This window comes from Theropithecus gelada, chromosome 13 (assembly GCF_003255815.1).
Source record: "Theropithecus gelada isolate Dixy chromosome 13, Tgel_1.0, whole genome shotgun sequence".
NCBI lineage: Eukaryota > Metazoa > Chordata > Mammalia > Primates > Cercopithecidae > Theropithecus > Theropithecus gelada.
In genome coordinates this window covers 64,275,790-64,302,958 of record NC_037681.1, presented here as the reverse complement: position 1 = coordinate 64,302,958, position 27,169 = coordinate 64,275,790, and the positions used below count along the sequence as shown (strand labels likewise).

Below are 27,169 nucleotides of genomic sequence, written 5' to 3'. Positions count from 1 at the left end.
CCCGTTTCTCCCAGCATTCCTCTCTGGCAAGCCCACCTACAAACATGTGTATGTTCTGCCCACTGTCAAGATAAGGACGCGCTGGCTAAAGGTACATCAGATAATGGTCTCCGTGGCCAAGTCCCAGTCCTGCCATCCCGAGGGACTCTGGGGTCAGGTGGAGCAGGCAGGGCAGTCTGCCCGAGGCTCCCCAACTGAAGCCACTCTGGCAGGGTCAGGCCACCAGAAAATTTGCCCAGCTTTGCTGCCTGTTGGCCATGGGTGACCTCTCATTTTTGAGCCCCAGAGGGTCCACGGGTCTCCAAGTAAACAGGGGCTCCCAGAGCTCCCTGGAGGGGGCTCCTGCCACTGCCCTGGAGCCTCACAGCCTGGGCATCCTCCATGCCTCCTACAGTGTCAGGTAAGGCAGAGCCCTTGCTGCTGCTGCTCCCCCAGGAGCACGGGGGCTCTGCACTCAACCCTCTGCTGCCTTTCTTCACGCTTTAGGTGTCTGCCTGGGGACTTTGGGTTCCCTCTTTAGTGGATCGGGTGGAGAGAGGAGAGGGAGAAGGGCTGTGCTGGGAAACGTGGAGCGACAGTGAATGGCCCCTCCCCCTGCCCAGGGAAGGGCCTGGGCATAAACAAAGTGGCAGCAGTGCCCTGCCTACCCCAGTGTCTACGGCCTGCCCTCTGTGGATGGGAACAGGGGTACTGGGAATGCAAGGAATCTTGAAACCTGGTGAAGGAATGCAGGGACAGCCACCTCCCAGCCAAACGGACAGGACATTCGGAGCAACTCCAGCACAGGCCCCCTCCCTATGTGACAGACAGCCTCAGTCGCTATCTGCCAGGTTCTACAGAGGAGGGCGCTGAGGCTGAAACACGTTAGGAGCCTGTCCGGAGACAACTGGGGTGGGGCACAGGTGGGATCAATGCTGGGGACCCAGGTGTAGTCCCTTCCAGGGCCCCAAGCTGCCTTTGCCTTCCTGGGGTTTCCTTTAAAGCCACCGCGTGAGGCCCTGGTGGGACGTCACATCTTGCCGGCAGCAGTGGACCAGGCAGATCCTCAAAGATGTCTCCTTGTACGTGGAGAGCGGGCAGATTATGTGCATCCTAGGAAGCTCAGGTAAGCTGGGGAAGGAGGATTCTAAAAAGGCTTTGGCTTGAGTTAAACTCCACATTGAAGAAACAGATTAAGTTGTAGCAAGAAAGCCACAGGTTTGATATTAGAATGAAATCTAATGATGTCTGACTGTGAATGGAACCTGCTACCAACGTGAAATCTTTAGAAAGATCCTTGAAAGGATAAAATCCTGCCTAACATATACGTGAATTCATATTTCAAAATATAAAAAGGCCCCACAGTTCCATAGCATATAAAAGTACTCAGAAAACACAATTTCCCCTATCTGTACACTGCCTAGAGAAAGGAAAAGGATTAAATAAGCACAAAAATGCCCATTAAGCCCCTATCTTTGATTCCACTGGTCCTGTTTTATGATGGTATATTTTGGACATACAATCAAGAATAGAGAATAGGCTGGGCACAGTGGCTCACGACTGTAATCCCAGCAGCTTGGGAGGCTGAGGTGGGAGGATCGCTTGAGCCCAGGAGTTTGAGACCAACCTAAGCAACATAGTGGGACCCCATCTCTACAAAAAAATACAAAAGTTAGCCGGGCATGGTGGTGCATGTCTGTGGTCCCAGCTACTCGGGAGGCTGAGGTGGGAGAATTGCTTGAGCCCAGGAGGTTAAGACTGCAGTGAGCTGAGATAGTGCCACTGCACTCTGTTGCCTGGGTAACAGAGCAAGACCCTGTCTCAAAAAAAAAAAAAAAAAAGAGAGGAATTCCCAGACTGTCTCAGTCCATTCAGGCTGCTAAAACAAAATACCATAGACTGGGTGGCTTATAAAAAGCATAAATTTTTTTCTCACAGTTCTAGGGGCTGGAAAGTCTAAGATCAAGGAGTCAACAGATTCGGTGTCTGGTGAGGAAGACTTCCTCCTAGACAGCCATTTTCTCACCCTAACCTTGCGTGGCAGAAGTGGGGAGGGGTCTCTGAGGCATTCATCCCAATTGTAAGAGCTCTCCATAACCTAATCATCTCCCAATATCACCTCCTTGCATGCCCCACCTCCTAATACCATCATCTTGGGTAAGATTTCAACATATGAATTTTAGGGAGACATAAACAGTCAGACCATAGCAGTGACTAAAGCTGTTACACTTTTCAAAGACTTTCTGTCAGTTCTCATTTCCATTTTTAACCAATATCGAGCTGTACACATGTACTGTAACATTCAGGGTCATTCTCAGCTTCCTCTTGATAAATACAGTGCGCTTCTTTAAAAAGAAAAAAAAACTGCCTCTTCTCCTTTAACAAACTGTCACCTGTTGTCGTCCTATAAAGAATTAAACAGGGTGACATTTAGCACCCTTCTCAGAAGTGTGTCCCACTTCTAAGAACAACAAGAGATGGAACCCCCCATCTCAGAAGTGCACTCCAAAGGCCAATGTTGTGTTTCACGCACATACAGCAGGACAGCGGGAGGGGCTCTTGATTGGGGTGGGGGTGTGGGCTGGTTTCTGATGAGATGCCTAATCATGGCTTTCGGACAATGCCTACCCTTTATACTGAAATGAATCCACAGTGGGCTGCAAGTTCTACAAGGGCAGGGACTGTATTCTGCTGTATCCTTATCACCTAGAACAGGGTCGGTCACATAGTGGGTGCTTAATAAATATTTGTTGAATAAAGGAGTAAAATAATTTTATGAATTACTCCATAGTATTGCATAAAATGACAATCCCATTGGTGTCTTATCTCAAGCAGTGTTATCTATCAAATCTTTATTAGCGAGGCCAAAGATGATGACATATATGTTCAAAGTCTCACTAGAGCATAGTCTAAAGCAAGCCTGCCTAGAGCCATCTGACTCCAGGGGAACTCCAACTGAAACTCATTTGAATTGTTATTTGCTGTTGAGGGGGGCGTGGACTCTGAATTGGATGCTTCTTTGCAGATTATTTAGTTGCAAATGATTTCTGTCCTGTTAGAAAAGAAAACTACAAATGTCATAGTTTTATTGCCCTTTAGGGCATTAACCATTTTTGTATCTAACTTTGTTATCTTATTCCAACCTTCTTTTCCCCACTGTCTATACATCTCAATTTCTCATATTCTTTTCTTTTTGAGATGGAATCTCACTCACCCTGTCACCCAGGAGTGCCATGGTGCGATCTCGGCTCACTGCGACCTCCACCTCCCAGGTTCAAGCAATTCTCCTGCCTCATCTCCTGAGTAGCTGGGATTACAGGCGCCCGCCGCCACACTCAGTTAATTTTTGTATTTTTAGTCCAGACCGGTTTTCACCATGTTGGCCAGGCTGGTCGTGAACTCCTGACCTCAGGCTGCCTGCCTTAGCTTCCCAAAGTGCTGGGATTACAGGCATGAGCCACCACGCCCAGCTTCTCATATCCTCTTTTGAATGAGCTTTGCCATCTTGCTGATTCCCTAATTAATGAGTTAATAAATATTTGACATGTTTTTTAAAAAACTAAATTCATTATCTATTGTTAAAAAAAAAAAAAAGTATCCCACAGTTTAGTGGCTTAAAACAACACCATTCATGATCTCTCAGAATGTCTATGAATCAGAACTCTGGAAGTGGCTTGGTTGGGTAGTTCTGTCTTGGGATCCCTCCCAGAGAAGTATACGCTGGATGTGGCAACAATAAAGTGGATTTTATATCCCTGGGGAGGCCAGTTTTGATGAAGTGGTGGGGTGGGACTCAGGCTGCAGGATATCTGCAGCTTCTGTCAGAGTTCAGATTGGATCGAAAAATGTAAAGCCAGGGTGGCTCTGGTTAGAAGAACCGCACGACTGGGAAATTGCAGGGCACATTTTGAAAGACAATCCCAATGAAGTCACATTTTGTTTCTTTGTAATGGGTTTTCCTCTCTTTCCCCACTCTGACCACCCCCTGAACACGCTGGGGCTAATTCTGAGTTTTGTCAGTTACGCATTAGAAAAGAAGACAGCTGCTAAGGGAGTTGATTCATCTTTGTACCTCTCATAGCAACAAGCAAGTTTCTTCAAAATATTTCAACGAGGGCCAGGTGCAGTTGCTCATACCTGTAATCCCGGCACTTTGGGAGGCCGAGGCAGGCGGATTACCTGAGGTCAGGAGTTCAAGACCAGCCTGACCGACGTGGTGAAACCCTGTCTCTACAAAAATACAAAAATTAGCCAGGTGTGGTGGCAGATGCCTGTAATCCTAGCTACTCGGGAGGCTGAGGCAGGAGAATTGTTTGAACCTGGGAGATGGCAGTTGCAGTGAGCTGGGATCTTGCCACTGTACTCCAGCCTGGGCGATAGAGTGAGACTCCATCTCAATAAATAAATAAATAAATAAATAAATAAATAAATAAATAAAGGGCCGGGTGCAGTGGCTCATGCCTGTAATCCCAGCACTTTGGGAGGCCGAGGTGGGCAGATCACGTCAGGAGATTGAGACCATCCTGGCTAATGCAGTGAAACCCCATCTGTACTAAAAATACAAAAAACTTAGCTGGGCGTGGTGGTTTGCGCCTGTAGTCCCAGCTACTCAGGAGGCTGAGGCAGAATAATGGCGTGAACCTGGGAGGCGGAGGTTGCTGTGAGCTGAGATTGTGCCACTGCACTCCAGCCTGGGCAACAGAGCAAGACTCTGTCTCAAAATAATAATAATAATAATAATAATGATGATGATAATAATATTTCAACAAAAGATCTCTTTGACTCTGCACAGCCATCTCATCAGCAGATTTCTCTTGCTATCTTCCCAGATAGTTCAGAACTTCCTGCCTATTTCTCTGTTATGAATCCCAACTTCTCAGCCTCCTTGGATAGGAAAGGCCTGGGAGGTCTGTTCTGTCTCCATGAACTCTGGGTCTGTGGTAAACTTGTGTCCAGTATGACTGAGGGGCCATCAGACTGTTGTCTAAAGGCATCACCTAACCTTTAACCTTAGAACAAAGCAGTGGCTCACACCTGTAATCCTAGCACTTTGGGAGGCTGAGGCAGGAGGATCACCTGAGGTCAGGAGTTCGAGACCAGCCTGGCCAACATGGTGAAACCTCGTCTCTACTAAAAATACAAAAATTAGCCGGGCGTGGCGGTGCATGCCTGTAATCCCAGCTACTCAGGGGGCTGAGGCAGGAGAATGGGTTGAACCTGAGAAGTGGAGGTTGTAGTGAGCCGAGACGGTGCCACTGGACTCCAGTCTAGGTGATAGAGCGAGACTCAGTCTCACTCCAAAAGAAAAAAAAAAAAAAAGAAAGAAAAAAGCAAACCAAGGCAAGCATTATCCCGCAGTCACCTCCAGCAGGCAGGCAGTTCACCACAACCCCTCTGTGGGAACCTTCCTAGTGACATCCAGCTAGGCTGTGCCCCAGGCTCTAGTGTAGGCTGTGGCCAACTTGGTTTTACCAAAGGACTTACCAAGCCAGTGCTTCTCAACCTCGACTGAAGCAGATCTGACTCAGCAGGTCGCGGGTGGGGCCTGGGGCTCTGCATTTCTGGCAAGCTCTCAGGGGTTGCTGATGCTCCTTGCTTTGTGAGCAAGGCTCTACATAATGTCACCTACATCCAGGTACAACCAGACCGCCCCAGGGGGGCCACAAAAAGAAATCCGTCCTAGGATCCAAACGTTTCCAAGAGTCTTGGCTTTCCTCTTATTCTGATACCTATAGGTATTTTGTTTTTCAATCCAAAACAGTTTTAAAGGCAAACAAACAAGCAGAGAAAGCACCTTCGGTCTTGACCCAGATGAAAGAAATGGCATGTCCCCTCTCACTCAGGGGACAATCCAGAGACTCATTTGCGCGTGAGACTGCTGCATGCACAGTGCGCGTTCTACAGGGCAGGGCCTGTATCCTGTTGTATCCTTAATACCTAGAACAGGATCCCTCACGTAGCACTCCTGGCACGCGGGGTCATGCCCACACAGAGGGTCTCGGGAAGCTCCTCCAAGGCCGGCGTAGAGGGGTTCCCCCAGGGCCTTCTGTTGTCGCCCCACAGGCTCCGGGAAAACCACGCTGCTGGACGCCATGTCCGGGAGGCTGCGGCGCACGGGGACCTTCCTGGGGGAGGTGTATCTGAACGGCCGGACGCTGCGCCGGGAGCAGTTCCAGGACTGCTTCTCCTACGTCCTGCAGGTGGGCGCGTCCCCCACACCCCTGACCACCCGCCCGCCCCGGGGGCTCGGGCTACACTGACGCCCGAGTCTCCTGCAGAGCGACACCCTGCTGAGCAGCCTCACCGTGCGCGAGACGCTGCGCTACACCGCGCTGCTGGCCATCCGCCGCGGCAACCCCGGCTTCTTCCAGCAGAAGGTGAGTGCAGCCCCCCGCTCACAGCAGGCAAACTGAGTACCTTTGCACCCCCCGCTGCCCTCCTCTCTTCGCCTACGCTTGCCCATTACTCCCCTTTGCTCGTCACTCCTTCACTCTAGAGTGCGCCCTGCGCCTTGCACCGTGTACCCTGTGCTGCCTGAGAGGGCAGCCCCTAGTCACATGTGCTTTTGGAAGACTTGAAATGTCACTAGTCCAGACTGAAACGTGCTCTGAGCGCAAAATACACATCAGATTTCAGACTCTGAGTCTGAGAAAAACAGAATGTGAAAAAGCCCATTAAGAATTTTTAGGTCTGGCAGGGTGGGCTCACACCTGTAATCCCAGCACTTTGGGAGGCCAAGACGGGAGGATTTCTTGAGTCTAGAAGTTTGAGACCAGCCTGGGCAACATAGCGAGATTCAGTCTCTACAAAAAATACAAAAATTAGTTGGGCGTGGTGTTGTGCGCCTGCACTCCCAGCTGCTCAGGAGGCTAAGGCAGGAGGATCTCTTGAACCCAGGAGGTAGAGGCTGCAGTGAGCTATGATTGCACCATTGCACTCCAGCCTGAAGGACGAAAGGAGACCCTGTCTTTACCAACCAACCAAATAAATAAATAAATAAATACATTTCAAAAAGTATTGATTACAGGTTGAAATGGTATTTTTGGCTGTAAATAATATGTTATTAAAATTTCACCTGTTTCTTTTTACTTTTCAAAATATGGCTACTAAAATATTTCACTTCTGTCTGTGGCTTGCACTGCCCTTCTCTGGGACCATGCTGTTCTACAAGTTCCCTGTTTGAGCAGATATAGTTTTTTGGTTTTTTCCTTGTTTTTTTTTTTTGAATAGATATAGTTATTTTTGCCACTGATTTTTCTCAGCTTGCTTGGAGACATCTTGAACCTCATCCAAACTGGACTGAGTTAATGAAGGAAGAAACGAATGAATTGTCAACTCCTTCTAGGTTCCAATCTCTTTCTTAATGGTCTCCAGTTTGGAAGCAGTCACAAGTAAACCCACCGGGGACCTTACCTGGAAACTGCTTCATTTCTCTCTAGACTGGAAAGGCCCACAAGCACCCAGGGAACCAATGACAGGTGGACTTGCCTCCTTCAAGGGGCACAGCTCCCTGGGAGCAGGAGAACTCCTGATAGCAGAGTTCTCCCCAATTGTGAGTCTTTTCTGAGCAAATCCAGCCCACAGCGTGTAAAATCCTGACAAGTAATTCAGTGGGAAGGAAGTGCTGATTATAATAAAGGAGACAGCATGGCAGATCTGCTTCTGTCCATGGAAGAACCTGGAAATAAAGCATGGCCAATGTGAGCAGGCTGTGTCTGCGGGGCTGTTGACTAAGGCTCAGGCTTCCTGGACTGCTTGGAGAGCCCAGACAGTCCTCTCAATCCTGGCCCTGCCATTTGCTAGTGGCATTATCTTGGGCAAGTTATGGACCTCTCTCTGTTTTCTCCTCTATAAAAATACAGTAAGAATGCATTTCTCCTGGGTTTGATGTGAGGAATACATCAGATTATGTGAAAGCACAGAGCATGGAGGGTTGGACTTGATCATCCCAATGATCCTTACAAGGTCCTTACAATATTCCTTACAAGGACTCTGAATTCCATTTCCAACAGTGTTTCCAAAATATGGGAGAGCATTGCTGCTGGGGTGTGAAACCTCTGAGACAAATTAAGTAAATGTCTTCTCTGTCCATCCCTTCCAAGCCAGGAGGGGCAAGCTTACTCCTTATGATGTTATAGAGACATTCTAGAAGGAGGCTCAGAAATCTACCCTGGCTGGTGAGCACAGAAATCTCACAGTGTCAAGCAAAGCTTAATTCCAGGATCCTGCTACCCTGATGGCAAGAGAAGACCTTTCTTTTTTTCCAGAATATATCATGCTAGTTTATTTATGCATTTTTTACCTTCTCGTTATTCCTTTGTACCTATTTCAGACATGTCCATTCTTTGGGCGGGTCAAAGCTACATCTATGCTGTCAACCCCACTCCCTGACTCCTCTTGAATGTAGGTCCACAAGTCATTCCCTCTTCTTCTGCAATCTAGCTTATTGTTTTTTAATGCAATGGTTTTGTTTCCATTTTCATAACACGGCCTTATTAGGGGTGTCTGGAAACAAAACTCATTACCATATGAGTACCTTCCGTCTCTTTCTGCTTTCCCCCTGGGGTTTCTGCAGATAGAGGTAATCAGTACGGGAGGACAGAAACAGATTTGTGAACAGGTCTCTGGAGAGGAGATAAGCTGGGGAAAGAAAGACAGAGAGGGAGGAAAAAAGCCAAGCTTCTTGATTAGAAAGTCAGTAAAGAATTTTTTTTAGTTGTTATTGTTTTGGGGGCGTTGAGAATGAGGAGGAAAAAGGGTTTCAGGGAGCTGCAGGGTTTAAGTAGAGTGAAGAGAATTGGAAGAAAGGGGATTTTAGATGTGGCTGGGGGTTATAAATTGGGTTCCCCTTAAAGTCCTTAAATACATTCAAATAAAGATTGGAATTATTTTTAATTGCTTCTGAAGGCTGGATTATATGCCTCTGATGCGAAATCACACGGAGATTGTACCACACGGACCCCAGCACTTATTTGGGTTATACAGTGGGAAACAGATTTAGTTCAAATCAGGTTGGATTTTTTTAAACATATAAAGCATTTATTATAATAAAGTTTCTAAACCCAAACACTTAAAGTAAGTGATATTGTAATCATAACTTTGGGGGATTTTTCTGTATGGGCTGCAGTGACTGTGGCTCCTGCAAATAGGAGTTTAATGAAGTATCCGTTGTTTCCTGGCTAATTTTCCTAAGCAAGTGTAGGCAGTTTTTGTTCTAGGGAATCTTATTTTATTTTATTTGTTTATTATTATTTTTTGAGTCGGAGTCTTGCTCTGTCACCCAGGTTGGAGTGCAGTGGCGCCATCTTGCCTCACTGCAACCTTGGCCTCCTGGGTTCAAGCAATTCCTCTGCCTCAGCCTCCCGAGTAGCTGAGATTACTGGTGCCCGCCGCCACACCCAGCTAATTTCTGTATTTTTAGAACAGACGGGGTTTCACCATGTTGGCTAGGCTAGTCTCAAACTCCTGACCTCAAGTGATCCACCAACCTCGACCTCCCAAAGTGCTGGGATTACAGGTATGAGCCGCCATGCCAGGCCTATTTTATTTATTCTTTTTATATTTTATTTTATTTTATATTTTATTTTATTTTATTTTGGAGACAGGGTCTTGCTCTGTCGCCTAGGCTGGAGTGCAGCGGTGCCATCATGGCTAACTGTGGTCTCAACCTCCTGGGATCAAGCCATCCTCCTGTCTAAGCATCCCGAGTAGCTGGGACTACAGGCACGTGCCAGCACACCCGGCTAATTTATTGTTTCTTTTTTTGTAGAGACGGGGTCTCTCTTTGTTCCCCCAGCTGGTCTCAAACTCCTGTCCTCAAGCAATTCCCCCTCCTCAGCCTTCCAAAGTGTTGGGATTACAGGCATGAGCCACTGCACCCAGCCTCTGGGAACGTTTTAAAAAATGCATATTATTTATTTAAATCTGACACATGTATTATATTACGATTTAAGTCAAATTGGATCATATTATTATCAAAGACGTGCTTTCTCCAGGGTGTGGTGAGTCTGGAAGTGGCCCTTGGATTTTTGGGGGGGGGGGTGTTGCCTCTTTCATGTCCTCCCCAGCCCGTGAATTGAAATAGCACCCACAGCCACGCCCAGCCTTCCTGTAATTTGTGTCTCCTGCAGGTGGAGGCCATCATGGCAGAGCTGAGTCTGAGTCATGTGGCAGACCGACTGATTGGCAACTACAACTTGGGGGGCATTTCCACTGGTGAGCGGCGCCGGGTCTCCATCGCAGCCCAGCTGCTCCAGGATCCCAGTAAGTGGCACCCAGAACTGTTACTAGTTGCTGTCTGGACATCTTCTGTGTGTCTGCAGATACTTTGGGCCCTGTCTTCACAGTCCTCATTCGGAAAGGGGTTTGTGTGCAACTGAAATCATAGATTTTTCAAATTGGGGACCCAGTTTTTTCAGAAATGCTGTATAGTTCATTTCCTGATGTGATTCCATCATCCAAACAAAACAGCTCCTGGACCCGGAAGCGTTGCATTGGTGTTGGAGTGTTCCATTGGGATTTTCCATGAACACGGAGCCTTGCCCTGTCAATCATTTCTCCTCACCAGGGGAATACCACTGTGTGGGCTGGGGAGAGCCAATGAGTTTTGGTATGACCGCAGGTGTTCATGAAATGGCAGGAATTAAAATAGGAATTTGAACGATAAACTCAAAAGTGTGTATGTTGTGGGGAAGGGAGTATCAAAACAGAGTAGTCGATCCTCTGCCTGGTTTGGTCATTTTCCCCATCACCTGGGGAAACCTCGCCACTCATATGCAGCTGGAGAGGACAAACTGCATCTGGAGCCTTTCTTTGCACTGTGGTAAACCAGGACTGCCTGTTCTTCAGATGGTGCTTGGTCACTAGAAGGCAAATAAGAGAGATGTTTTTAAGAGCCCTTGTCACTTTTTTGTTTTTGTTTTTGAGACAGTCTTGTTCTTGTCACCCAGGCTGGAGTGCAGTGGTGCAATCTCGGCTCACTGCAACCTCCACCTCCCGGGTTCAAGTGATTCTCCTGCCTCAGCCTCCTGAGTAGTTGGGATTACAGGCGCCCGCCACCACACCCGGCTAATTTTTGTACTTTTACTAGAGACAGGGTTTCACCATGTTGGCCAGGGTGGTCTCGAACTCCTGACCTCAGGTGATCTGCCCGCCTCGGCCTCCCAAAGTGTTGGCATTACAGGCGTGAGCCACTGCGCCTGGCCCCCTTGTCACTGTATAGGTAGAAATAAGTTACTTTAAACCCTCTAAAGAACCCAAATGCCTGCCACACTTCAGACCTTGTTTTATTGGTCAGATTTTTTTTCTTTTCTGTGCAAAGACCCTGCTGGTGTTGGAAAGTGTTACAGACATGAAATGGGGTTGTCTTTTTGACCAGCCTCCTCTCAGTCTTGTTTTAAAACAACTTGATGCTAGCCTGCCAGCCGTTGTTCTCTGGCAGGGTGCCCTGAGCAGAGCGCAGATGGCCCATAGTACCCTATAAGAGGCCTGATCTCCTTACTCCCTGTACCCTCGAGGATTTGAGCCCCACATGTGCTCCAGAGCTGGGAACTAGGCCCCTCCACAGCAGGTGCTTTCTCCTGAGCTCAGGCTGAAAGCTAGTTTACATGTTTCCTTCCCACTGCACACTGTTTGGATGTGGTGCAAGCTCAATAAGGAACAGTTCAGAATTCCGAGTTTTAAGCACAGAGCCTGGGCTCTGCAGTGCCTCAGAAGTCTGGCCCTTCTTTGCTGGCAGAGGTCATGCTGTTTGATGAGCCGACCACAGGCCTGGACTGCATGACTGCTAATCAGATTGTCATCCTCCTGGTGGAACTGGCTCGCAGGAACCGAATTGTGGTTCTCACCATTCACCAGCCCCGTTCTGAGCTTTTTCAGGTAAGGGATTCAACTCGTAAAGGCCGGGTCTATGGTGTATTGAGCTGGGAATCGCAGGGGCAGGGGTAAGATTTGTACCAGTGGCCAGGCACGGTGGCTCACACTTGTAATTCCAGCACTTTGGGAGGCTGAGGCAGGAGGAGCACTTGAGGCCAGGAGTTTGAGTCCAGGCTGGGCAATAAAGTGAGACCCCCCCTCATCTCTTAAAAAAAAAAAAAAAAAAAAAGACAGAAAAAGAAAGATTAGCCAGGCATGGTGGTGCACACCTGTGGTCCCAGCTACTTGGGAGGCTGAGGTGAGAGGATCACTTGAGCCCAGTAGGTTAAGGCTGCAGTGAGTCATGATCATGCCATTGCACTCTAGCCTGGGTGACAGAGCAAGACCTCATCTCAAACCAACCAACCAACAAACAAACAAACAAAATTAGTACTAGAGCAATTGGAGACAACAGCTCCTGAAAGGGAAAGAGCAAAGGATGAAAATTCACTTCTTTCAGCACCTACCATGTTCCAGATACTTTCTATACATAGCTCATTTCATCTCCACAACACTCCCATGAGGTGTGTTTCAGGATATTCACCTTACGGAGGAAAAGAGTGAAACTTAGCAATGATTCAAACTTCATAGTTGGGCGTGGTAGTGTGCGCCTGTAATCCCAGCTATTCGGGAGGCTGAGGCAGGAGAATCACTTGAACCCAGGAGGTTGCAGAGAGCCGGGATCATGCCACTGCATTCCAGCCTGGGTGACAGAGTGAGATTCCATCTCAAAAACAACAACAACAAAACAACAACAACTAATTGAGCCAAGATCACACAGTTATTAATAGTAAAAAGCTAGCATTAGGCTTTCACAGCCAAGTTGGCTTCAAAGGCTGTGTTTTTCCATGAAATCATACAGATTTCCTTCCAAAAAAATCTCACTTTCTCTGCCCAGTATCCCTTTAGTTAGCTTTTATTTGCTTTTTATAGAGGAGGAGCCGAGATTTAAAATGAAAACAAAACAACAAACTAAGACCCACCCCAGCTCGCCCGAGGTCACTCACTTGGCTTGGCTGGGACTTAACCACAGGTTCAGTCATGCTTGTCTCTCCCAGATATGAAGCTGGACCTCAGGATGGGAGGCAGCGTGACCCACAGTGGTAGCCTAGGCTCACAAGGGTAGCGATGCACTTCGAATGTCTCCAAGAATACTGATGCAGGGCCAAGGTCATCGAAGGACTGACGGCTTAGAAATGCATTTCCCATAAGGACATGGCGACTGTAAGGAATACTTGACCTTGGGACTGCATCAGTGTTCCCGGAGACATTTGAAGTGCATTGCTACCCTTGTGATCACACACTAACTTCGTCTGTTGTCTGATCAGCTCTTTGACAAAATTGCCATCCTGAGCTTCGGAGAGCTGATTTTCTGTGGCACACCAGTGGAAATGCTTGATTTCTTCAGTGACTGCGGTTACCCTTGTCCTGAACATTCAAACCCTTTTGACTTCTATAGTAAGTTTTTCTTTCACATTCCCCATCATGAATGTTTTTTAAACTGTCTCATCTCAGACTTCTGCCTGGATGACACGAGCTCTAGTGGGTTTGATTTTTGCTTTTGTTTTTGTGCTTTATACTCTTCAAGGAATTAATTTGGCCGGGTCAATTAACTTGCCAAAGATGACTATCAGAATGAGGTCGGGGATCTCTCTCAAACAAATTGGCGCACTGCTACTACTTTATCAGAGCATAATTAGCTGAGCTTGGGAATTCTCCCAGATAATCCCAGTGGGATCCTCAAGGCCCTGCTGGGATGCTTTAAAGTATTCTGATTTTATAGGTGGGGATTAACCACAAATTTTATCTTGATGGGATGAGGTATTATGGCCAGTACTCCTGTACTAATTGTATATCCATGTGCATGCATGCATTTAAAAACACATGGGTGACATCTTTTGGGAAAAACTTTTAGTGGACCTGACGTCAGTGGATACCCAAAGCAAGGAAAGGGAAATAGAAACCTACAAGAGAGTCCAGATGATAGAATCTGCCTACAAGAAATCAGCAATTTGTCATAAAACTTTGGAGAATATTGAAAGAACGAAACACCTGAAAACACTACCGATGGTTCCTTTCAAAACCAAAGATTCTCCCAGAGTTTTCTCCAAACTGGGTGTTCTCCTGAGGTAAGAGGCTCACAAATGTGAGCAATGCCCATTGGAGGTCTTTAGCCATTCCCCAATAACAGTTCTGAAAAGGAATTAAAACAGGGTTGTTTATTTTCAGGAGAGTGACAAGAAACTTGGTGAGAAATAAGCTGGCAGTGATGATGCGTCTCCTTCAGAATCTGACCATGGGTTTGTTCCTCCTCTTCTTCGTTCTGCGGGTCCAGAACAATGTGCTAAATGGTGCTATCCAGGACCGCGTGGGTCTCCTTTACATGTTTGTGGGCTCCACCCCGTACACAGGCATGCTCAACGCTGTGAATCTGTGTAAGTGCCCACGTGCTGGAAGTGCACCTCTTTCTCCCTAAACACCTCCCTTCTCCAGCTGTAACCTTACAAAAGTCCACCATTGTAAGGGTATTTCTCTGAGCTCAACCCGGCCCTCTCCGGATTCCCTCTCTGGGGAAAGGCAACTATTGAGTTACCAACACATTAATATGAATGAGCTCACCAGGTGGATCTCTCTGAGGGCTAAAGATCCAGGGAAACATGAAGTGACAATGCACTGGTGGGGAGAGTTTGAGGAGTTTTTCAAAAGATCATTCCTCCTATCTCATCTTGGCCACCTTGAATGCACGGCCCATGGGGGCTTAGCGACCAGGCCAACTGTGTGCCATTAGCTTCTTTTTGGAGCTGGTTTTAGGACAGCCAGCACCTAATTTTCAAATTCAGTGGAATTCCAGAGACAACACCTGGTTGCCTAACGTTGCAGGAAGCTGGCGTTAGAGGGATTCCCCAAAGGCAACACTGTTAGGGAATAAGACGGAAGGACTTGGCCGGGCGCGGTGGCTCAAACCTGTAATCCCAGCACTTTGGGAGGCCGAGACGGGCGGATCATGAGGTCAGGAGATCGAGACCATCCTGGCTAACCCGGAGAAACCCCGTCTCTACTAAAAAATACAAAAAACTAGCCGGGCGAGGTGGCGGATGCCTATAGTCCCAGCTACTGGGGAGGCTGAGGCAGGAGAATGGCGTAAACCCAAGAGGCGGAGCTTGCAGTGAGCTGAGATCCGAAGATCCGACCACTGCACTCCAGTTTGGGCGACAGAGCGACTCCGTCTCAAAAAAAAAAAAAAAAAAAAGACGGAAGGACTTTGCTATTGTGAAGTTGCCCTAGAGCTTGACATGAGGGGCAATGCTAAGTGTCTGCATCTGTGGGGTTTGCCTGGCCTTCTGAGAGCAAGTCTAAAATGCAGGCTGCTGGTGGCAGGGGCAGGGCGGGGCGGGCCGGGGGGAGTCCTGCACAGAGAGGAGACAAAATGCTTCAAATCACTTATTCATGCCCCTTTTGCATGTACTTTTCTTGAATTGGTGACAACTCCTCACTTTAGAGAGAAGGAAATAAATGACATCTTTTGCAATTGTATTGCAATTCAGGTAGAGCGTAGATTTCTGGAGTGGAAATTTATTGTCCTGTGGATGGCAGGTCTCCTTCTTCTATGACTAGGGAACTCCCCCTAGCTGGTCCTCACCATCCAGCCCTGACAGACCTCACGTTCAGCTTGGGCTAGCCCTCCCTCTTTCAGCTGGGTGGTGACTGACTTCTGAAACCAGCCTTCCATTCCCAGTTCCTGTGCTGCGAGCTGTCAGCGACCAGGAGAGTCAGGATGGCCTCTACCAGAAGTGGCACATGCTGCTGGCCTACGTGCTGCACGTCCTCCCCTTCAGTGTCATTGCCACGATGATTTTCAGCAGTGTGTGCTACTGGTGAGGGGTTGTTCTGTTCACCCAGGGCCGGGCTCCCACGGAGTCATGGAGCTAGTGGGACTTCTGCAGGCAGAGCTCCAGGGTGAAGTTCTCTGCTCCAGAGGATCTACACTTTGCCCATCAGTGTCTAGTGCAATGTCCTATCTTCCAGGACATTAATGTTATTGTAAATAGCCCAACTGTGGGCTGGGGGAGACCTGAGAACAAACCAACAAGACGACACATGCCTGGGAATGGCCTGTCCCGCATTCATGGCAGGGCTTGGGCCAGAGAGGAGGGCTCTGAAGTGGCTGGGACCCAGGTGCATGGGGGGCCCAGGGGCAGGGAGAAAACAGCCTGAGTGTAAAACCTTAAAACTGACACATTCGAGGGTGGGAAGAGGACAGCAAGCCAATAGAGGCGGCAGAGGGTGATCAGAGAGGCAGAAAGAGAAGCAGGATTGGGCAGCATCAGAGAGGAGGAGGAGGGAGAGAGTTTCAAGGAAGTGTTGTAAACACTTCGATATTGCAGGGGTTAAAGGAGGTGAGGCATAAGGGGAGGAGGCCATTGCAATTTTCCAAAAAAGAGCTTTGGTAGAGTCATGGGGGTGTAAGTCAGGTTTACAAGAAGGTAAGGTGTAAGATGGAGGAAGCAGATACTGTTTTGAGAAACTTGGCGTTACAGGGTAGGATGAAAGGGGCAGTTACTTTAATCATGATCAAGTTCAAAAAATGGTTGTTTTAGCATGTGGTAGGTAAGACCATCAAAAAACATCAGATTGAGAGTAGATGAAAATGCAGTCAAAATTTGGATAAGTCAAAGAGGAAGTTTCCAGAGTAGACCAAGGTAGGGATAGGGGAATCAGTAACATGGGATCAAGGATGCAAGCAGCTAGGGTCACACTTTCAAAGATGGGGTGCGGGAAGAGAGAGGGGGAGAGAGAGAATGAAAAATAGAGATGATGAAGATATCAAGAAATTCATAAAATGGAAGGTGGATTCAGCTGCTGAGCACTGGGGAGAGAGATTGCAATTGGGGAGGGGAAATTTTAAAGTAGAGGTTTATATCAGTCATAATGGGACGTGCTATTAGAACTCAAGACACAATGAAGAAATCTTAGGGGTCCAGGGGCCAGCTGAGGCAAGATGGCAGAGGGGATCCAGTTAGTGCGGCAATAGGCATTGTCCAGCATACCTTCCATTGCTTAAGGGAGAATAGGGTCCCCAGATGTGGGAACTGATAAGGCAAAGAATGGCAGAAGGGGCCCAGCATCTGTGGCAGTGAGGGCACTGGGGAAGTGAGAGGCCCGAGGCCATCACCAGAGAGGGTGTCCTCAGACTCTGAAATCCTGGGAGTGGAACCGTTTTGAGTGATATTTAAGTCCAAGACACGGTGAGTGATGAAGATTAGGTTGCTGGAGCCACTGGAATTGAGATTAGCTAATTAGGAACCACTGATGTGGATGGCTCATCAAGAAGGTTAAAGAGCTTGAGGAAAATGATAGTGGAGAGGAGCAGAAAGAATGACTCTGGTCCAGATGCTATAAAATAATCAAAGGTGAGAGGATGTTTTAAACATCACAGAAGACAACGACGAGGAATGGCATTGATAGCATAGGCAAACTTCATGATTTGTACAGAGGAAAAGTAGATGGCCTTGAAGAGGAAGTGGTAAGGAGGGGTGAGTATAAGACACACCAACCTTTTCTGCTTACTCTACAAATGGGATAAAGAGCAGCCATGCCTAATGGTCATTGAAGACATGCTATCACCAGGGAAATGTAATTTGGAGAAAGGAATAGAAGAGGAAAGGTGCATGGATATAGGGTGGTTTGTTTGCCAGAAAACGAAGGTCAGGCCAGGCACGGTGGCTCATGCCTGTAATCCTAGCACTTTGGGAGGCTGAGGTGGGTGGATCACTTGAGGCCAGGAGTTCGAGACCAGCCTGGCCAACATGGCGAAACCCCATCTCTACTAAACACAAAAAAATTAGCCGGGTGTGGTGGCGCACACCTGTAATCCCAGTTACTTGGGAGGCTGAGGCAGGAGAATCACTGGAACCCGGGAAGCAGAGGTTGCAATGAGCCAATGTACTCCAGTTTGAGCAACAGAGTGCAACTCTGTCTCAAAAAAGAAAACAAAGGTCAAATCAGTGGAAGGGGTTGGTAGAATAAAAGACAAGAATGGAATGGAGTAGGCCTGGGGAGGGCTAACCTGATTGAGGACACAAGAAGTGAGGGGTTTTCACACAGGCAATAATCCCACAGAACAGAGATGAAGTTCAGGCAAGGGGTGCTGGGAGGCGGGTTGGGTGAGCCCGTTAACATTAAGGTAGGTGTGGTGCTGGCCAGGCAGAACATGGTTATTTATGAAGAAGCCTGTAGAGTTCAACAAGCCTGCTTCCTGCAGTGAGTTGTGACCATTGTCTAAGTAATTTAATGTTTTCCTATGAGAGCTGAAGGAGCTGTGAAAGGGAAAAGGTGGCTCCCAATGAATTGCAGCCAATGGGAACAATTTGATGTAATAAATAGTCTCATGTTGGCTCTGTTCTGAAAAGACCTTTCAAAGGGGAGTGTGGCTTGCCCTGCAAACGCCTCCCACCCACTCACTACCAAGGGTTTATTCATAGAGGCAAGCACAGTATTTTTCTTAAATGATAGCCCTTGGAGAGGAAACTGAAGAGCTTATGCTTTTCTAGGACGCTGGGCTTACATCCTGAGGTTGCCAGATTTGGATATTTCTCTGCTGCTCTCTTGGCCCCCCACTTAATTGGTGAATTTCTAACTCTTGTGCTACTTGGTATCATCCAAAATCCAAATATAGTCAACAGTGTAGTGGCTCTGCTGTCCATTGCGGGGGTGCTTATTGGATCTGGATTTGTCAGGTAAGATATCATAATTCAAAAAATGTAGATTGGGATAACCTGTTATTAATGATCACCTAATAATGACTGAAGTAAAGGAATACCAGAGAACTGATAGTGGTTATGGATATTACCTTATAGTCTGGAGCATTTGTACTGCTCGTTAATCATTATTGCCTTAGACCTTGAACTGTTCATTTGTCCAATAAAATGTCTTTTTTATTGGGAATCAGGAACTGCCAAGTTTATGTTATGATATGATTCACATGTAATAAGCCATTATACCAAGAGAAGAAAACCAGTCCAGATGTTCCAGGAAAAACTCACAGCCCACGTGACAGGCTAAATAAATTGCATATATTAGTTCATTTCTGACCTGGTACTGTTGATTTTGTACTGCAGTTCTCAATTCCCAGTTATTCTTAGGAATTAAGACTAGTCAGATAAAAAAAGAGCCTGCAGGATAAAAGACTGCTCCAAACAGTATCAAGGCTTAAAGGACATGCACTAAATGATAGCAGTAATTATCTCTAGGTGATATTGATTTTAATTTTTTCTTCATATTTCCGTATTTTATCAATGTTCTATAATGGACAAGTATCATTTTATAACCAGGAAAAAATGCATCCACACACGTTTTTAAAAAGCAGCAGCAAAAAGGGCAGAAAATTTTAAAAGGCTAAAAAACGATCCCAGGCAGGTGGTATGAGTGGGATCTAGTAAGTAATCCCTGGGTCCCCAAGGAAACATGAAGGCTGTTTCTTTGACTTAAACTTTTAAAACTCAAGTCAAAAAGCAAAAACATTACTGAGTGTCTACTATATAAAATTATATGTGTGTGTGTTTAATTATTTAACTCTCAGAGCAATCCATTTTCAGAAAAGAAAATGAAGCTCAGACTTGACTTTGCTCAAGTCACACCACTATGAAGGCTGTGATGCATGTGACTTCCTGAGAGAGGCTGACCTGAGCCAGAAACTTCCTCTACCACTTGCCAGTCTCTTTTCTACCTAAATTAGTTTCCTCATTTACAAAAAAGAGATCACTATTTCAGCCTCACCATGATACCTCAAGGGATCATGAGAAGGAAAGAAAATAATCAATGTGAAAACACATTATAAATTGTAGTGAGTTATATGAAGGTGAGATATTATATAAAGCAAAGTGAACTAGGCTTTGATCAATCAAGGAGGATATTTTTTCACACTAAGACCATTACATTGTATTTGTCCATGTTGCTTAAGTGGATTGTTAATATTTATGAAAAATGCAGAAATCAAATCACGCCAAGAGTCAAGCCAGCAATGTACAGAGCCAACCTTGGGCAGCATCTCCTCTTTTATATTATTTGAATCATTGTTTCAGTTAATCTGGTGCCATTTCATGTACAGATAATCCCTGACTTATGATTTTTTGAGAAAGTGATACTCGTTCTGTAGAAACCGTATTTTGTTTCTGTGTTTTTTGAGACGGAGTCTCACTCTACACCCAGGCTGAAGTGCAGTGGCGCTATCTCAGCTCACTGCAACCTCCGCCTCCCAGGTCCAAGCGATTCTCGTGCCACAGTCTCCTGAATAGCTGGGATTACAGGTGTGTGCCACCACGCTTGGCTAATTTTTGTATTTTTAGTAGAGATGGGGTTTTGCCATGTTGGCCAGGCTGGTCTCGAACTCCTGACCTCAAGTGATTTGCCCACCTCGGCCTCCCAAAGTGCTGGGATTACAGGCATGAGCCACCGCAACAGGCCTAGAAACTGTATTTTGAGTAGGCATACAATCATTCTGTTTTTTACTTTCAGAACAGGATTCAATAAATTACATTAAATATTCAACAATTTATTATAAAATAAGCTTTGTGTTAGATGAATTTTCCCAACTGTAGGTTAATGTTGTGTTCTGAGCACATTTAAGGCAGACCAGGCTAAGCTGTAATGTTTGGTAGGCTAGGTGTCCTAAATGTTTTTGTTTTGTTTTTTGTTTTGAGAGGGAATCTCACTCTGTCACCCAGGCTGGAGTACAGTGGCATGATCTTGGCTCACTGTAACCTCTGCCTCCCATGTTCAAGTGATTTTCCTGCCTCAGCCTCCCGAGTAGCTGGGATTACAGAACATACTATTATGCCTGGCTAATTTTTGTATTTTTAGTAGAGATGGGGTTTCACCATTTTGGCCAGGTTGGTCTTGAACTCCTGGCCTCAGGTGATCCGCTCACCTCGGCCTCCCAAAGTGCTGGGATTACAGACGTGAGCCACCGCGTCTGGCCTTAAATGCATTTTTAACTTACAATATTTTCAACTTATGATGGATTTATCTGGAAGTAATGCCATCATAAGCAGCATTTGTATTGGGTTTTTAGGAAAAGGAGGTTAGTTGCTCTTTATTTTTTTTGTTTCTTGAAATAGAGTCTCACTCACTGTGTCACCCAGGCTGCAGTGCAGTGGCACGATCTCGGTTCACTGCAACCTCCGTCTCTTGGGTTCAAGCAATTCTCCTGCCTCAGCCTCCTGAATAGCTGGGATTAGAGGTGCGTGCCACCACACCCAGCTAATTTTTGTATTTTTAGTAGAGATGAGGTTTCACCAAGTTGGCCAGGCTGGTCACAAGCTCCTAACCTCAAGTGATTTCCCTGCCTCGGTCTCCCAAGGTGCTGGGATTACAGGTGTGAGCCACTGCGCCTGGTGGTTAATTTGCTCTTAAAAGGTAGGCAGTGGCAAAGAATACTAAATACTCTCAGATTAGTTGCAAAATCTTAACATCCCAAGGCTTCACATGAATTCCACTTCCATCACTGAATTAAAACTCTGCTCTTAAAGGCCACATCAACCTGCTAGTCATTCCGTTTACCCATTTTCCTGCCCAGTCATCATCTTTCTAGGTGAACTGCCTGTGGCATTTGTGCTGTTGGCTCCCTTCTCCTTTAAACACGAAGGAAATTAGCTTTGCTGTTTTTTCTGCTTACAAAATCATGAAGTTCTTGGGGGAAGAAATGCTCACAATATAAATATGGATGAGGAAGAAAGTAAAAGTTACCTGAAGTATCAGAGCCCAGAGTTAAATTTTGATGTAGTTCTTGCTAGAATTTGATATAAAATTTAACAAAGATGAAATCATCCTGTTGTATAAGATATAAAATATGCATACGTTTTTTCCCATTTAACAACATAATATGAATTAGCTAGGTGTGGTGTCACGTGCGTGTAATTTCAGTTACTCAGGAGACTGAGGCAGGAGAATCACCTGAACCCAGGAGGCAGAGGCTGCAGTGAGCCAAAATCGCGCCACTGCACTCCAGCCTATGTGACAGAGCAAGACTCAGTTTCAAAAAAAAAGACCAAAAAAGCACAAACCAACATAATGTGGACAATGTCATGTCAATACATCTAGATCTATGGTTCCTCCCGCTGCTTCTCCTTCTGTCTGTGCCTTTCACTGATCCATTTGTCTCTCTCTGCCACCTGCACAAAGTTTGTTGGTTGTTCCCAAGGCTAGAGGCGCACTCTCTCTGAAGGCCCCCTTTGTTTTCTCTCTCAGCCTATCACACGCTACCTCCTGTCATGGTTTTCCTTTGCAGTAATAGATTATCCGCCTCTTGAAGGCAGCAGCTGTGTCTCATTCATCATTTTAGACCTTCTCAGCAGCCAGCCCAATTAGGCCTTGGACCATCAGGCCTGCAAACATTATTTGTTGAGTGAATAAGTGAATGACTCTGTCTTTGAACTGTATACACACTGCATCACTCACCAAATCATGTTGGTTTTCTTTTCTGATATCAAACCATAGGTGCATTTGGAACATTTTTGTTTGACTCCGTGTGGTATAGGCAGAAACAAAGGTGCATGGTTCCTACCTCAAAAAGATACCACCCTAGCCACTAGACAGCCACCCTCTCATGGCCATCATCCTACTCCAGGCCTTTGTCATCTCAAACTTGAACTTTTGTTGGAGTCTGCTTCTTTTTTTTTTTTTCTGTTCTTACTCTGCCCTCATTCTGGCCATCCTTCTTGCTGAAGTCACGTTAATTTTCTCAGAATGCTGATTTCAACGTGACCTTTCTCACTCATGTTCATTCAACCTCAACTCACGGCAAGGCCCTGAAATAGCTGTCTCAGGCTATTGTTCCGAGCTCCCCTCCCACTGTTCCTTCACATCCTCTCCTCCAGTCTTTCTGGTCCAGTCAGTCCAATATGCAGCCCTTGGTATGCCTGTACTCATACCATTTCTGCCTTCCTAGAATTTCCTTTCTGTTCCCCTAATTCCTTCCCAGAGTCCCACGTATCCTTTTCAATTAGTAACCTCTCAATGTGGTTAATTCAATGTTGTGCCTTAGGAAACTGACAATAACTGAAAGTTTGAGGACCACTTGGAAATAAGTGAAACCATAAATACTAAATACAAGAAGAGCACGGATGTGTGGTACACATTTTATTTTAATACTTTCTTGGCACAAATAGTTCACTACTGTGTATTTTTATAGTTTTAAGGATATAGTCTATATCTCCAACTACATTACGGGTTCTTTAGGGATAGGATACATCTTTTGAAGTTCTCAAGCTCCTAGAACTAGTGTCTTGCAACCAGAAAGAATTTTAAATCTTTTGATTGACAGGAAATATATGGTGGACTAAAAAGACCACAGTGTCAGCATAAAGTTTCACCTGACATAGATTGGAGTGGAGACATATTACATTTTCACAATGAATGCTGGCTCGGTCTCTCCTTCCTTTTTCCTTTGTATTCTAGGTTAGTTCTAACTTTCTACACTGGTACCTTCAACTTTCTGTGTAATCACAAATCTCCTCCTCCAACTGGTATGTGTTAGGTCTGTATTTTCTTGTATGTTTATATCAATAGTGCTTACCAAAATAATTAGACAGTAACTGTCTACTTGAGAGAACTGTTAAATTAAGGTCTTCACTATAACAGGCTACCAAGCTGTGACTAAAAATGACAAAGTACTATGCTTACTGACTTGGAAGGATGTCTGAGACATATGTTTGGCAGAAAGAGTAGGTTGGGAAAGAGCATGAAGAGTTTAATTCCACTTATATAAAACTTTATAAACACATATGTTATATATATTATCAAAATGTTAACAATAGTTATTTCTAGGCAATGGTATTTCTTTATATTTTTCAATGTTGTTTGAAGGTTTTTTTAATAGTGAGCATCATTTTTACTATAAAGAGATAGAAAACTATATTCATGTTGGAAAACATAAGGATTGCCTTTCTTTTTATTTGGTAGGACTATTGCCAGAGCCCACTGAATTTCATTTTTGTTTTCTTTTTCTTAAGAAACATACAAGAAATGCCCATTCCTTTTAAAATCATCAGTTATTTTACATTCCAAAAATATTGCAGTGAGATTCTTTTAGTCAATGAGTTCTACGGACTGAATTTCACTTGTGGTAAGTATTCTATTTGGGGATATTATTTTTGCATGTTACTCTGAGGAAGCAATTTATTGGAGGAAGTGTATTTTTGAAATAAAAGCTGTGTTTCATAATAATTCAAGTTAAAACTCTGTCTTGAAATACGGTCCATTTTCTCTGATTTTTAAAATGAAAGAAAATAAGCAGTAGTCAAGTTAGTCTCCTGTCAAAGGTCAATAGGTAAGGGACATTCGGATGTTGTTAGAAAATGACAGACCTTATGTACACCGAGGTAAACTCTAGTATATTCGGGATAGACTCAGTTTCTGTATCTACTGAACACATTCAAGCAGGCTGAAGTGGCTTCTTTTTCCCCAAAATGTACATCGTACACAGCTAAGTAAAGCCACTTTTGGCAAAAGTCAGAAGTAGGACCAGGACAAGGACCTCATGGCCATTAGAAATCTCACGGTGGCTGGGCACAGTGGCTCACGCCTGTAATCCCAGCACTTTGGGAGGCCGAGGTGGGTGGATCACTTGAGGTCAAGAGTTCGAGACCAGCCTGGCCAACATGGCAAACCCCCGTCTCTACTAAAAATACAAAAATTAGCTGGGCGTGGTGGTGCATGCCTGTAATCCCAGCTACTCAGGAGGTTGAAACATGAGAATCACTTGAACCCAGGAGGGTGAGGTTGCAGTGAGCCAAGATTGAGCCACTGCACTCCAGCCTGGGCAGCAGAGTGAAACTGTGTCTCAAAAAAAAAAAAACCCACCAAAAAAATCTCAGGGCCACTCCAAAGACAACCAAATAATATGGCTGAATTCAGTAGTGTTTTAAATAATTTTAAGTGATAATGTCAGTAACTTTAGGATAGCCTGTGCTAAGGGACCATGATTTTTATCACAAATGTGGTAATTAATCTATACTCAAAATAGAAACAAAAGCATGTCCATCTTCAAATGAGGCCAAAGGCCAGAACTGCTCACTCTTGCTTCTTCAAATTATAAACTCTGTGCTTGCTAAAGTGTCCTGTATTTTTCATTAATAAGGGTACTTAGCAAGCATTTGGTAAATACTTGTTGATTAAATTACCTGAGATAAACCACACCTGATACTGTCAATCTTTTCCTTGACAGGCAGCTCAAATGTTTCCGTGATGACTAATCCAATGTGTGCCTTCACTCAAGGAATTCAATTCATTGAGGAAACCAGCCCAGGTGCAACATCTAGATTCACAATGAACTTTCTGATTTTGTATTCATTTATTCCAGCTCTTGTCATCCTAGGAATAGTTGTTTTCAAAATAAGGGATCATCTCATTAGCAGATAGTGAAAACCATGGCTGGGAAAATGGAAGTGAAGCTGCTGACTGTGCATGACTGCTCTGAATGTCTGAAATGAGAGTGCCATGTATTTCTTTCTTGATAGGACATCTCAGGTCTTTTAACCATTAAGACTCTATTTGTGCCTCTTGGATCCAGGCAGGCCTTGAATGCAATGGAAGTGGTTCATAGTCCCTTCCTGTTACAACTTGCAGGGACATGTGGTATTTGGAAATTGTGACTGAGCTGGCCCAAGAATTAAATAATAATCATTCATAAAGCTATGGGAGACTCGTGTGACTATTTTTTTCCTTGTTCTAGGCACAGAAAAAAATAGGTCATCTTAAAAATATGTTTACATTTGATAAAGGATTAGGCAAAAGTAAAAGGCTTGATGGATTACTGACTGTAAGTGACAGAAAAAAAGAGTTGTGGGTTTAGATGAAGCAAGGTTATCATGCAGAATTGGGTAAGAATGCTTCTGTTCCTGGAAGACCCAGAGTTAAAAGACCCCTCCACACGAGGGGTCGGAGTTACCTGATCACATCGAGAGAATGCTGGGCAGATGAATGGCGAGCAACACTGCTACAGAGCACGCAGTAATTTTACTGAGGATTCAAATAAAAAACTGTAGGAATGGGCTCAACAGTGAACAAAGCACACCAGACAAACCTCTGGTTATGTTTTTAAAGATTCGTTTGCTACTTTTCACTTTCAGCTGAGTTTACTTATAGAATTACAAGTAAACGTTACTGAAGTGTATACACTGAGAAATAACCTTGTTAAGTTTGGAGATCAGCTGTTAAAGTCCATATAGAAAAAATGCTGACATAGCTAGACATGGTGTCTCACCTCTGTAATCCCAGCTGCTCAGGAGGCTGATGTGGGAGGATCGCTTGAACCCAGGAGGCAGGGGCTGCAGTGAGCTATGATGGAACCACTGCACTCCAGCCTGGGCAACAGAGAGAGGGAGACTCTGTCTCTAAAAAAGAAAGAAAAAAAGTGCTGACATATTATTTACAAAGAACAGGGTACACCCTAGAAATTTCACATTCTTGAACTGTAAAGGGTGCTGATATGTATAAATACAGACACCTGTATTACATATTTTCAAGGATAAAATAATATAAATAGGTTACTAAAAATGGGTTCTGGCCAGGCGCAGTGGCTCATGCCTGTAATCCCAGCACTTTGGGAGGCCGAGGTAAGTGGATCTTGAGGTCAAGAGATCGAGACCATCCTTGCCAGCATGACGAAACCCTGTCTCTACTAAAAATACAAAAATTGGCTGGGCGTGGTGGCAGGAGCTACTTGGGAGGCTGAGGCAGGAGAATCGCTTGAACCTGGGAGGTGGAGGTTGCAGTGAGCTGAGATTGTGCCACTGCTCTCCAGCCTGGCAACAGAGTAAGACTCTGTCTCAAAAAAAAAAAAAAAAAAAAATGGGTTCTGTATTAAAATGACTGATCTGATTCTGTTTCTGATTGATCTTCAAGTAATTCCATGTAAGAACCCGAAATGAAACCGTCTCAGTGTTACTATGGTAACTTTGGGTGAGAATATGGTAGAGAGCGCATGAACTTGTTCACTGACTGTGACCTAACTTGTGAAGAAAGATAAATTATAGCATTTGAAATGTCTCACACTGAAGTAGGAAAGATCATTTCATTAAGGAAACCACAGTAAAATTCTATTTCTCAGAACAGTATTTAAGGATGTGGAGGCATTGGTAAATTATCAGACTAGTATTGTCAATTTTTATAAAAGGTCTTTGACATGGATGATTATGGTGTAATAGTTACACAATGTCTTACAGATTATATATGTCACATCAGTTATAGACAATTCTGGAGATGATAATCTATTACAGTA

The 27,169-nt window shown here is 45.1% G+C and overlaps 2 protein-coding genes across 2 annotated transcripts in view; one reads left to right on the top strand and one right to left on the bottom strand.

The window, feature by feature from the left end:
* The first annotated feature begins 124 nt into the window (after positions 1 to 124).
* ABCG5 (ATP binding cassette subfamily G member 5) lies at positions 125 to 26,039 on the top strand. Its single transcript, XM_025354642.1, has 13 exons — positions 125 to 400; positions 984 to 1,105; positions 6,043 to 6,179; positions 6,258 to 6,356; positions 10,110 to 10,242; positions 11,717 to 11,856; positions 13,221 to 13,350; positions 13,808 to 14,021; positions 14,122 to 14,327; positions 15,629 to 15,767; positions 18,444 to 18,629; positions 23,901 to 24,013; positions 25,115 to 26,039. Exons 1-13 carry the CDS (start codon positions 258 to 260, stop codon positions 25,306 to 25,308), a joined length of 1,956 nt encoding a protein of 651 aa, XP_025210427.1. The 5' UTR covers positions 125 to 257; the 3' UTR covers positions 25,309 to 26,039.
* Positions 9,738 to 27,169, bottom strand: part of DYNC2LI1 (dynein cytoplasmic 2 light intermediate chain 1) — a 61,354-nt gene continuing 43,922 nt past the window's right edge. The window contains exon 14 of the mRNA XM_025354643.1: positions 9,738 to 10,841. The gene's annotated coding sequence lies outside the window, so the exon portion shown is untranslated. The remainder of the gene's footprint in view (positions 10,842 to 27,169) is intronic.

Coding starts and splice junctions, on each gene's coding strand:
- ABCG5 (XM_025354642.1), top strand. CDS start 258: ATGGGTGACCTCTCATTTTTGAGCCCCAGAGGGTCCACGGGTCTCCAA. Junction 6,180..6,257: donor GCTTCTCCTACGTCCTGCAG/GTGGGCGCGTCC, acceptor AGTCTCCTGCAG/AGCGACACCCTGCTGAGCAG. Junction 10,243..11,716: donor CCAGCTGCTCCAGGATCCCA/GTAAGTGGCACC, acceptor CTTTGCTGGCAG/AGGTCATGCTGTTTGATGAG.